General features: G+C 36.6%; 1 protein-coding gene across 1 annotated transcript; it reads left to right on the plus strand.

Annotated features, from left to right (window-relative positions):
• The first annotated feature begins 228 nt into the window (after window positions 1-228).
• On the plus strand, window positions 229-7,059 carry LOC113077367 (uncharacterized). Its single transcript, XM_026249774.1, has 5 exons — window positions 229-490; window positions 1,072-1,395; window positions 1,480-1,806; window positions 1,975-2,099; window positions 5,735-7,059. Exons 1-5 carry the CDS (start codon window positions 394-396, stop codon window positions 5,801-5,803), a joined length of 942 nt encoding a protein of 313 aa, XP_026105559.1. The 5' UTR covers window positions 229-393; the 3' UTR covers window positions 5,804-7,059.
• The last annotated feature ends 5,994 nt before the right edge of the window (window positions 7,060-13,053 follow it).

The following is a 13,053-nucleotide window of genomic DNA, read 5'->3' on the forward strand; positions in this document are numbered from 1 at the left end:
TTACACTTTAACATGCAAATTCAAGCACAATGTATATTTAATTTGGCCTGAATTGCAAGGTGCATGTCTTGATATCAAGGAAGGTTTAGAGAAAATATAAAATAAATTTAATGTTATTATATATTACAAAGGGTTTTATAATTTAATACATCTGAAAAGTCAGCTAATATTACAACGCCCATAGAGTCAGCCCAGTGTAGGCTACTTGTCCTCTTCCGCTAATGCATCTTCCGCTAATTTCTCTTCCGCAACTGACCAGTTCCGCCATTGTTTAAACTCTATTTTACAAACGGAACACGGCGAAAAGCCTTTTTTTCCTCATGCATATTAGAAAACGCGAGGATCATCACTCTCCTTCCATTGGGAGGATCCAGTAAATGCAGGACAACACTTATGAATAATATTCCGCATTCGTTTACCGGGGGGAAAGTGGTGAAAATGAAACTTTTCCTAAATACACTCGCAGTGACTTTGTTTTTACTCGACCATGGTGAGATTTTCTTCGTGCAATCTCTTTTCCGCGATTTCTGTGTCCTCTAGAAGGCCTGATCGCTTCTTTGGCGATGCACGGATGTAGTGATGGTTGACGTAGGCTAATGTTGTTGTTATGATACAGCTTACGAACACTCACAGACATCGATGGACGGTGAAACACGGATAACACAGTTTAACAGTTAAAAACAACGTTATCGCATTGCGTGAAAATGTGTCTTTTGAAATTGGTCACGTGACTGGGTTTTAGAAAAGTAACCTAAGGCCTATCTAACTTCTGTAAAAGTTGACATTTAATGTCAGTCCATAAACTGATCAAATGTAGCTTGGATAAAATGTGAGTCGATTTGGTTGAAAACATCAACCAATTTCATAAAATGTAGGCCTCAAAATTTACGTGGGAGAATAAGCACTAACATATTTATAAAATGTAGAAAACATGCCGCTGTATTGTCTCTCTTTATATAGTGCAAACTAATTCTTTAAAGCATTTTATGGGTACTTTGGAATATTATGATTCAATGAAAATTAGTAATTTAATGTTCAAATATATATATTTGTATGTGTTTGTTTCTTCAGGTGTGTTTGGTGTTGAGACAAACAGAGCGTCAGTGAAGGAGGGAGATTCAGTCACTCTACACACTGGTGTTCAAACAGACCAACAAGAAGATATTAAATGGTATTTCAGTAGCAATCGCATCGCTCAAATCAGTGGAGATCTCAGTTATATCTGTACAGATGATCAGTGTGTAGGCACTGAGAGATTCAGAGACAGACTGAAGCTGGACAATCAGACTGGATCTCTGACCATCACAAACATCACAAACACAGACTCTGGACTTTATAAACTAGTGGTAATCAGCAACAGCAGCAGTGAAAAGATCTTTGATGTTTCTGTCACTGGTGAGCCATTTAATGAGTGTTTAATTGCAGTTTATATATGTTTAAAATGCAAGTTCGTCCAGCAGCTTGTGGTTTGTGTTTCAGGTGTTTCTGCTGCTGAACGAGAAGAAGTGAAGGAGGGAGAATCTGTCACTTTAGATCCTGGTGAAACTAAACACCCAAATGATGTGATGACGTGGTATTTTAATGACATTCTCATCGCTGAAATCACTGGAGATCAGAGTAAGATCTGTAGAGATGATCAGTGTGATGAGAGATTCAGAGAGAGAATGAAGCTGGATCATCAGACTGGATCTCTGACCATCACAAACACCAGAACCACAGACTCTGGACTTTATCATCTACAGATCAACAGCAGCAGCAGCAGCTTCAGTTTTAAGAGGGTCAAGAGTTTCAGTGTCTCTGTCACTGGTGAATCTGAATGATGCTTTGACTAATGTTATTGACATGCAAAGTGCATAATATAAGGCAGTATTCCTGTGAGCACTGCTAATTATCATTCAGAAGATATTGTTAAGTACTGGATAGGTTATCATTCACTCTCTAGTAATAATGACTGCTTCTCTTTATCTGTTCCAGATTCAGGTCTGTCTTCAGCTGCTGCAGCAGGAGTATGTGCTGCTGTTGTTCTGCTGATGGCTGCAGCTGGATGTTTTATTGTGGTTTACCGTCGCCGCAGAAGATACAGACAAGCAGCACAGAATGTAAGCATGACATACTGCTCATTTAACAAGATATATGAGAGTTGAAGAGTGGTATGAATACGTTTTGTATGTTATTATTATATAATTATTAACAAATATATATTTTTGACTGAAACAAAAATGTAAACTGTGAATAGTAATCTTTTTGTCCTTTATATTTAACACTAGGGAAACAGATATTCAACATTGAGGTAGCGTCAAAACAATCAAAAACACAAATAACTCCAAAATAAACTAAAACATTAATAAAAACAAGTGTAACTTGAACTTTTTTTTTTTTACAAAGCAATTGTCTTATTAGTAAACACCAATACTAAGAATAAGAATAAGATGTGATATTGAAATTAGTGGCCGATATGTGTTTTTTGACAGCTAATGCCAATATCTTGGAATGCATGAGGGCTGATAGCTGATATAAACTGATATGATTTTTTTACAAATATTATTATTCATATTAAGGGTGCCAAATGTAATGTTTGGCAAAAAAAATCAAGTCATACTCCACATTCCATAACAGATGGGGGCAGTATGCCTCAAGAAAGTGAATTGGTCTACTCTAGAGTAACAAACGAGAAACGGCATAGTCTCTATGCTCCGCCCCTACCTTCACATTAACACTACAGCCATAGCCGAAGCCTAACTGTGCGTTCACACCGCCGGCGTCTAGAGTGTCAAAAATCGCTCTTGCCGCTCTGCCCACGACGCTGCAGAAAGATTTGTGAGCGCTCAGACGCTCTAACGTAGATCGAATGCTTATTTTGTATTTAAAGCGGCCGCAAAGCAAACAAGCTTGTTGATCTGGTGCAGACTAACCACAAGGAGTTATAAGTTAACCTCATTAAATATTGTTGTGGACAAAATATTATGATCCTTTGTTCATTTTAAGTAATCTCAGACACCTTGGTCCACGTATCACTTTTAATTTATTTTTTATGTCCCTGTACGCAAACAGGGACACATCATAGATTAATACAAACGCTAAACAGCAATAATCAACCTGTTCTTTATTCTGCTTGGGAAATAATGTGCGAACTCTCAAGCATTCAGCGTGAGACACACGCAATTGACTCTTTTCACACGCTTTCACGCCACACATCAATTTTTTCACGCACAGAAAAACCACGAAGCAAAGAGGACACGGAGACCAACATACTAGACAGAGCAGGTTAGTTATGATATAATAAAATGGGTAACGTTAAGTTATAGCTAGCTAATTATCAAATGCAGCTACGGTTAGCCATCGCTAACATTAGCACGTTTATCGAACAGCCTTCGATACATTGCTATGTTATAACTTCCCGAAAACAAATACACAAACATATAAAACAAACTTCTAGCGAAATACTAACAGCATCTAACTTACTGTTAGAAATGTTGCAAGTTCGGAGTCGAGCCTCATTTCTTTATGGTCCATCAGTTGTCTCCAGCGATTGAAAGCAGTGACGATGTTTACTCTGGGTCGGCTCCTTTTCTTATCGGATTTGATTTGTGATTCCGAGTGCGGTTGTTTCCCTGTAGCGGGTGGTGGTGGTAGGGGTCTCTTGCCAAGGGCTTGAGACATCATTTCTCTCTCTTCCCTGAACTTAAATGAAGTAGTAGTGGGCTGTACTTTCCACATGATTGACATCAGGTTCAAGTACACGCCCACAAGCCGTGCGAGTTATTTGTGTATTGCAGGTTGGCTGGTGGTTATGTTCCCTGCATACCGCCTCCAATGGCCGAAACTGGTATTACGACACCCGTCGGGCCGGGGCAAGTAATGCTAAGGCTAATTAAGGTTGATATCTCTGCAGCACTATAACTTGAAATTTTTTTAATGACATCATCGCCCTTATTTCTTCTCATTCTTTTGATGCATGTAGGTCATGTTATGGATATTTTTACCTCAATTTTTCCATATGGCACCTTTAAAGAAATGTGAAATTATTTGGCAATGGATTAAAAAATAAATGTGTAAAAAAAACATGCTTCTAATTTATATGATAGTATTTTTCACAAATAAATAAATACAAAATATAATGAAAAAGAAAGCAAACACTGTAACCAACAGGGCACTCAGTTTTCTGTGAAGTTTGTGTTCACTGGGAATCATATTTTTCAAATTAAGCTAGGGTAACCCTCATTTTACACACAGCACACAGTGAAAATGACATGAATATGACATTGGGCAAAAAAGCATAAAGTGCAGCACAAGTTTAATATTTAAAGCATTAAATTCACACACACCAGGCATCACACAGAAAACATGCTATCATGCAGGATACACACTTCACAAGATCTCACAGCTGGATTCGACTAAGTTTGCAAGGTTTGTGAAATTAAATGTTCATTAGTCATTCAAAGATTTATTTAAAGTATATAAATGCATATTTGCTTAATGCTGACGGCAAACGAGAAAGTACCAAAACCACGACAACAGACAAGAGTGAGAGTGTGAGCACTGTTTACATTCAGGCGCTGCCGCTCTCAGCGGCGTCAAAATAAAAGTCCCTCCTCGAACACATTGGGCAAGCAGAAAAAAGTATCGGCCGATACCGATATTTGAAAAATGCAAAATATCGGCTGATATATCGGCTTTGCCGAAATATTATTCGACCACTAATTTTAATAACAATACAATTAGTTTATATTAAATAAGATGGCCACCTGATGCATTTTAAGACATTGTGTTAAACAATTGGAAAGAAAACCTCTCCACAAACAACCGGAATGAACACAATTCCAAATCTCTAGTAAACTCAGCCAAAAATTAAAATAATAATCTTCCTAATACTTTCAACTGCTTTTTTCTATCAAATATCTTTTTATGTGTAAATATTGGTATGAACACAAAAAGACTTAACAACTTAAACATAAAAAATCACAGGCATTTGATAATGGAAAAGGGTCGATGTCAAAGGTTTCTTATGTGTAAATCTTTTTTTCGCTAGCACTTAACCAACTAATACTTGCACCTTTCCTTCTTTTCTTGTCTTTCATAAAAAAAATAAAAAAAAAACATGGCTATGCGTTCTGTACTAGACTAACTGAGACTTGTCATGGCACTTGTATACTGTTGTTGTTCTCTTGTTGACCTGACTGCTTCTATTGTTCTCATTTGTAAGTAGTTTTCGATAAAAGCGGCTGCTAAATGAATGTAATGTAAATGTAAATGTGTAAATACTACAGTGCATCTCATCTTCATATGTGAGATGTTACTCCACTCTTCCACCTAGAAGATTTTCTTGAACATATCTGGTAGTTCATACACTCACATGTGGTTTGGCTCTGTAAGGATGCCTCGCTGCAGCAGATCTATGACATTTTCACATAGCTAATCAGAGACCCTGAGCATCTTTACACTGGGGTTTTTCCACAGTCTATTGAAAGGATTCTTTAGTGAGCTAAGTTATTGGAACTCGGTCATTAATTTTCCTTCACCTGTAAACTTTCAGTGTGTTAAGAACTGTTACAAAAGTGCATGCAGTAATAGTTTCTATTCATCAAACAAGCAAGAAAAACATAGTTTAAACTAAAATACATTATACCGAGAAAGGTACATTTATTTTTTTGCTGTGTTTATTTTGTTGTTTGTGTAACTTATACATCAGACCTCATTAGTAATTTGAACTTTTTCTGATTGTGTTTTCTTACAGAAGGATGGTGATGATCCAAAAGAGATTCCTTCGAGTTATGGGATGCCCTTAAATCAGACTCAGGCCTAGCCTTCTAAGTAAACAACATAGTGTAATTCATAACTTTTATACTTTAAAAAGGGACACCTAAAAGAATTAAAAAAATGATGAAGAGAAAAAGATCATCTGAAACTCTCGTCACTCACAAAGTGATTCCAGGACATTTTCTGTTGTATGCCTGTTGCACTATGTATACATATGAATGTTTAAGGTGTGGTTGGTATTTTTTTTTTCAAAAACGCTTTATATAAAAAAAGAGTAGGGCAGAGTACCAAAACAAACTTGTAGCAAATCAGCATTAAGGGGCGTGTCTGCTCATGATGTGGAGGAGAGAGTGTTCAGCGCACAGGACGGATATTAGCCAAGCTGAGCGACGACAGAAAGATAGAGATGGTGATAAAAACAGAAGAAGAAAACGTCTGTGAAACAAAAGAAGGCTTACGATAAGGCACGAAGTAGGACCTGTGTAGATTTCAGAACAGCTTTCCAGCGCTAGAGAGAACTCAAGGAGCGGAAAGTTCTGCAATCGGACAACATGGTTGCTTTGTTTCTTCTTTATAGTTGAGTAACATTGGTTTTGCTTTGTTTCAAAGATCTAATAGATGTTGACTTTTGCTTAGATATGCTTGTCGTTTTCACTTGTTAGTTAATCTGTTGTTTGTTGTTTGACAATCATATTATCGTTCCAGTCAACTATGTTGAAGACACTGTCAGCCTGGAGAGAGAACACACGTCAAACCTGTTCATCAATTTGCACTGGCCACTAATAGCTGCTTGCATAAAATTCAAGGCATTAATGTTTGCCCTCAAAACCACCACTGGCTCTGAACCTCTTTACTTAAATTCATAGACTTATGTGCCTCTAGAAGCTTGTGCTCTGCAAGTCAACCTTGCATCATTGTTCTTCCCAAAGAGACACAAAATCACTTTCACAGACTTTTGTATTAAATGTTCCCTCCTGGTGGAATAACCTCCCCAACTCAATCCCAGCAGCTGAGTTCTTAGCCATCTTCAAGAATCAGCTTAAACTCATCTCTTCCATCTTTATTTGATCCTCTAACTCTAGCACTCTCTATTCTTTTCTTTATATATAAAAAAGCCATTTTTAGACTCTATTTATTTAATAGCTGCTTGTTTTCTTAAAAAAAAAAAAAACTAACACTAGCTTTACTAGCTCTAATCTTTTTGTATTCTATATGTTTTCTTTTTATTTATGATACAATTAATAAAAGCAAAGACGGCCTCTATCACTAGCTTGCTCTATTCTTTATATATTGTTTTTTTTTTATTTTTATATATATACAGTATTGTTCAAAATAATAGCAGTACAATGTGACTAACCAGAATAATCAAGGTTTTTTTGTAGATTTTTTTATTGCTACGTGGCAAACAAGTTACCAGTAGGTTCAGTAGATTCTCAGAAAACAAACAAGACCCAGCATTCATGATATGCACGCTCTTAAGGCTGTGCAATTGGGCAATTAGTTGAAAGGGGTGTGTTCAAAAAAATAGCAGTGTCTACCTTTGACTGTACAAACTCAAAACTATTTTGTACAAACATTTTTTTTTTTCTGGGATTTAGCAATCCTGTGAATCACTAAACTAATATTTAGTTGTATGACCACAGTTTTTTAAAACTGCTTGACATCTGTGTGGCATGGAGTCAACCAACTTGTGGCACCTCTCAGCTGTTATTCCACTCCATGATTCTTTAACAACATTCCACAATTCAGACACATTTCTTGGTTTTGCTTCAGAAACAGCATTTTTGATATCACCCCACAAGTTCTCAATTGGATTAAGGTCTGGAGATTGGGCTGGCCACTCCATAACATTAATTTTGTTGGTTTGGAACCAAGACTTTGCCCGTTTACTAGTGTGTTTTGGGTCATTGTCTTGTTGAAACAACCATTTCAAGGGCATGTCCTCTTCAGCATAGGGCAACATGACCTCTTCAAGTATTTTAACATATGCAAACTGATCCATGATCCCTGGTATGCGATAAATAGGCCCAACACCATAGTAGGAGAAACATGCCCATATCATGATGCTTGCACCTCCATGCTTCACTGTCTTCACTGTGTACTGTGGCTTGAATTCAGAGTTTGGGGGTCGTCTCACAAACTGCCTGTGGCCCTTGGACCCAAAAAGAACAATTTTACTCTCATCAGTCCACAAAATGTTCCTCCATTTCTCTTTAGGCCAGTTGATGTGTTCTTTGGCAAATTGTAACCTCTTCTGCACATGCCTTTTTTTTAACAGAGGGACTTTGCGGGGGATTCTTGAAAATAGATTAGCTTCACACAGACGTCTTCTAACTGTCACAGTACTTACAGGTAACTCCAGACTGTCTTTGATCATCCTGGAGGTGATCATTGGCTGAGCCTTTGCCATTCTGGTTATTCTTCTATCCATTTTGATGGTTGTCTTCCGTTTTCTTCCACGTCTCTCTGGTTTTGCTCTCCATTTTAAGGCATTGGAGATCATTTTAGCTGAACAGCCTATCATTTTTTGCACCTCTTTATAGGTTTTCCCCTCTCTAATCAACTTTTTAATCAAAGTACGCTGTTCTTCTGAACAATGTCTTGAACGACCCATTTTCCTCAGCTTTCAAATGCATGTACAACAAGTGTTGGCTTCATCCTTAAATAGGGGCCACCTGATTCACACCTGTTTCTTCACAAAATTGATGACCTCAGTGATTGAATGCCACACTGCTATTTTTTTGAACACACCCCTTTCAACTAATTCAACTAATTGCCCAATTGCACAGCCTTAAGAGCGTGCATATCATGAATGCTGGGTCTCATTTGTTTTCTGAGAATCTACTGAACCTACTGGTAACTTGTTTGCCATGTAGCAATAAAAAAATATACGAAAAACCTTGATTATTCTGGTTAGTCACATTGTACTGCTATTATTTTGAACAATACTGTATATATATATATATACCGTATTTTCCGGACTATAAGTCGCACTTTTTTCAGTTTGGCTGGTCCTGCGACTTATAGTCAGGTGCGACTTATCAAAATTTATTTGACATTAACCGAGAGAAATGAACCAAGAGAAAACATTACCGTCTACAGCAGCGAGAGGGCGCTCTATGCTGCTCAGTGCTCCTGTAGTCTACACTGAAGACATAGAGCGCCCTCTCACGGCTGTAGACTAATGTTTTCTCTTGGTTCTTGGTTCTAAATAAATGCAACTTATAGTCCAGTGCGACTTATATATGTTTTTTTCCTCGTCATGACGTATTTTTTGAATGATGCGACTTATACTCAGGTGCGACTTATAGTCCGGAAAATACGGTATATATATTAAAAAAACGTACGTGTTACGTGTACTGTATTTTTAGCTAACTAAGACTTGTAATAGCACTTATCATCCAGGTAGAATGCTGCACACTGGTGGTGGATGAGGAGATAGCCCCTGACAATGTAAAAGCGTTTTGAGTGCCTAGAAAAGCACTATATAAATGTAAGGAATTATTATTATTATTATATTTCATTGCTCTTTTGTTGATTTTGATTGCTTCCTCTGTTCTCATTTGTAATTCATTTTGGATAAAAGCATCTGCTAAATGTAAATGAATAGTGAAAAAATAATGTTAAGTGAAATTTTAAAAAAGTATTTTCAGTGTCCTGTAGTTGGCATTATGAAGTAGAGAGTAAAACTGTCTAATATCTTTGATACTCAGTAAAACTACATACTCAGAAAAAAAAGGTACAACAGCTGTCACTGGGGCAGTGTCTTTTCAAAAGGTAAACTTTTGTACCTTTTATATTTATATTTATGCATTTAGCAGACGCTTTTATCCAAAGCGACTTACAGTGCATTCAGCCTAACGTTTTTTTACCTAACGTGTACCTTTTAGGTACTAATATGTACACTTAAAGTACTTATATGTATCTTTAAGGTACCAATATGGACTCTTTAGGTACAAAGTTGTGCCTTTTGAAAAGGTATCAACCCATTGACAACTTTTTACCTTTTTTTCTGAGAGAGCAGAGTATCCAAAAAGATACTCAAGTACGGAAATTAATTACATTCACTCAAATACTTTAAACCTCTGCTTTGGACAAAGACACTGTGTGCCAATTTTGAAGTCAATCACAGTAAGTATTGTGTAGATAAGTCCATTTGTACCGTTTTCCATGTTAAAACACTGCCAAGTGGTCAGTCACTGTGTCCTTTTTAATGTAATCAAAATATGAGCGCTTATATATGCGTGCCGAGCTCAGTGAAAAATCTCATCTTGGTCACGAGTTATAGCCATTTTAGTGAAAGTGGCTTCACCCACTTTGAGCATTTTGGTGTTCCTTGATGACTGTGAATCGAAATTTAACTTTTTGATAATTATAGACACCAGGGAATGTTTCTGATCCAGTTTGGTTTCGACCTGGCTAAAAACCTAGGACTAGTTCGCAAAAGTAGGTTTTTCAGAAATGCCAAAATACCCAAACATTTTGCCTCGATCAAATCTGCCTGTATCAAATCTTTGTACTTTTCATCACTATAGCGCCCCCATCAGGCTGATTGGTGCAAGCCTTAGTGACATTGGGGGCTTTCGCACTGCACAGATAGAGAACCAATTTCTCCCTCGGGCCATTTTCCTGGTTGCATTCACACCGGCAGCAGGAACGCTGAAGAGGCTGAGTTTGTAAAAATGCTGAAAGTTTTCTGTGAGGGGTGAGGTTAGGTGTAGGGTTGTTGTAGGGCAATAGAAAATACAGTTTGTACAGTATAAAAACCATAATGACTATGGGGAGTCCCTACAAAGATAGTACACCAGACGTGTGTGTGCACGTGCAATTCACAATGCATTTTTGTCACATAAATGTTTTGCCATGAGTAGAAATGATGTCACATGCCAAACTCCTTACAACTGATCTTGGCATAATATGAATAAATAAGAACTGGACATAGATGATTTTGTTTCATTAACATTCATTTTACAGTGTTTGTAGTAAGGTATGCAAATAGTTTAAATTATCTGTGTATATAAAGAGGTTTTATTTTGTAGTAAAAGTCACAAATCACATGCCTTTCCACTAGCAGAATGTTTTGAATTGTTTGTTTCTCCTTTAACTTTGCATCAGCCTGTATACCATTTACTTTCTGAAACAAGCAACAATTACTTGAGATATATATGTATGTTCATGTGCTTAATCCCATTTAAAAAATAAATTGATACCATTACCATTAAATATCTGATTCAACCATAACTGGATTCTTTAAATGTTGTGATGTGACACTAGATGGTGCTCTAATACAGTATACTCTTAATATAAAATAGAATATCAAACAATTTATAAAACGGACACACTGTGTGGGTTGATGTTCTTGCAAAAATAAAATGTAAGAATAATAAATAAGAAAACGGCATCAATGACAGACTTGTCTCATTTGTAAGACTTCATCACCTATGTTTTGTTCCCTGATTGGTCATCCTCAGGTGGGGGACAGTTCTAGAGCTGAAACTTAAGGTGAGATATTTTGTGCACATTTTCTCTAATCTTGATATTGGTTTCAATCTAGACCTTCTCTTGGAGTTGGACAATTCACCAAAACACGTGCTCATGTTGGATTCATCAGACAGAATTCTTGACTCAAGTCCTATGTACAGGTATATCTCTGATTTTAGGAGCCTGTGCGATGTATTCATTGTCACAGATTTGGGGGCCCAAGGCAAACACAGGAATGGGGCCCTATGTACAGTTTCACACATTTACAACCTTTAGGTTCCTTTCCTTTGTCACAGAGTCCATTCATAAAAGCTGAATTAACTGTGCAGTGAGGAATGTTACAGAATGAATGGCGCAGATGCGCAGTTGAATCTGAATTTATAACTGAATACTAAACAACAGTGTACTGTATATGTTTATTGTTGGCACTCGCTTGTTTCTGTGAAGTAGAGGACACATACAGTACACACAGGCGCACTTCATGTTGGGTTGAAATAATCATTAAATGTGTAAATGTATAATTTCCTTCATTTTAATATAAATTTGTAATTAAAATAAATGTATTTTAAAAATTGGAATAAGACAGCCTTATGTTGTGTAGAAAATTGCTTTGTGAAAATTACCCCACATCACCATCTAGTGTCCAGCCTGTTTAAATGTGAACAAGGAGTCTACATCACGAAAGAAATGCATTATTTATAACATTTACAAAACAATAAATAAAAAGGACACAGCTATGGGACAGGGTCATGCAGTAGCGAACGTCACAAAAGTGAAAGAAACCTAAAGGTTGTAAATGTGTGAAATTGTATAGGGCCCCATTCCTGTATTTTGAAGGGGGCCCCCAAATCACTAAATCCACCCCATGTTAAATCTGCCCCTGAGATCAGTGTTTATCTGGTTAACATGTCCAGGTTAACCCTTACTATTATATGTTTTGACTAGGGATGTGATGATGCACCGCGAGCCAGTTGAAAATCTAAACAGAATATGTGACGATACAAGTGAGATTATAAATGAACTGTGATACAGTTCAGGGTAGGAGTTAATATGAATGTATCTCTGATCTAACTTAGATGAACAACTGTTTATGCAGCATGTATGCAGTATCTTCGTTTGGATCATGATTAAAATACAAGTTTGATTGGCTCTAACTGAACGGAAAGAGCACAGGCAAACCCTTAGTTTATTTATATATAAAGAGATGTTATTTATTCGATTTTTTTTTTTTCATTTTTAAATTTCACAAAGAAATGTTCAGCATTTTTTCCAAGCAATAATAAAATTATATCTTTTAATTTATAATCTGTTTTAAATCTAAATTTGTTTTAAAAAAAAAATCATATTGTGAGTTGAGTGAATTGTTTATTCTTAAAATGACTCCCAGACAGAAACAAGACATGGCCTTTATTGATCTAAAAAGTAAAAAAAAAAAAAAAAAAAAAAAAACGTTGTACTTAATAAAAAAGAATACAATAGTTCTTAGGAACAATTGCTAAAGCTGAACACCAGCACTGCTTAACTGCACAATCACTGCATGAGTAAATAAGATCATGATGCATGTACAAACAAAATATATTATATTGTCAGACTCTACAGTAAATTCCATATGATGTAAGACCTTTTTGTCAAACGATGGCATTGATGCGTTTAGTATAGTAGGCCTATTGCTGATTTTGTGTTGAGCAGATGTGAAATGGTTTCATGTGAGCAGGAATGGAAAAAACCCATTGACACACTTTCCACACCTCAGAGACACACTCACAAACAGACATCGACCACAAGACACATTAGACACATCCTCATGAACAAGCT

The sequence above is a fragment of the Carassius auratus genome, unplaced genomic scaffold (assembly GCF_003368295.1).
Source record: "Carassius auratus strain Wakin unplaced genomic scaffold, ASM336829v1 scaf_tig00022400, whole genome shotgun sequence".
Classification (NCBI taxonomy): domain Eukaryota; kingdom Metazoa; phylum Chordata; class Actinopteri; order Cypriniformes; family Cyprinidae; genus Carassius; species Carassius auratus.

Excerpts from the sequence above, each read along its gene's own strand:
- LOC113077367 (XM_026249774.1), top strand. The coding sequence starts at position 394 with ATGAATAATATTCCGCATTCGTTTACCGGGGGGAAAGTGGTGAAAATG. Across the intron at positions 491-1,071 it reads TTTGTTTTTACTCGACCATG|GTGTGTTTGGTGTTGAGACA; the intron begins GTGAGATTTTCT and ends TTGTTTCTTCAG. Across the intron at positions 1,396-1,479 it reads CTTTGATGTTTCTGTCACTG|GTGTTTCTGCTGCTGAACGA; the intron begins GTGAGCCATTTA and ends TTTGTGTTTCAG.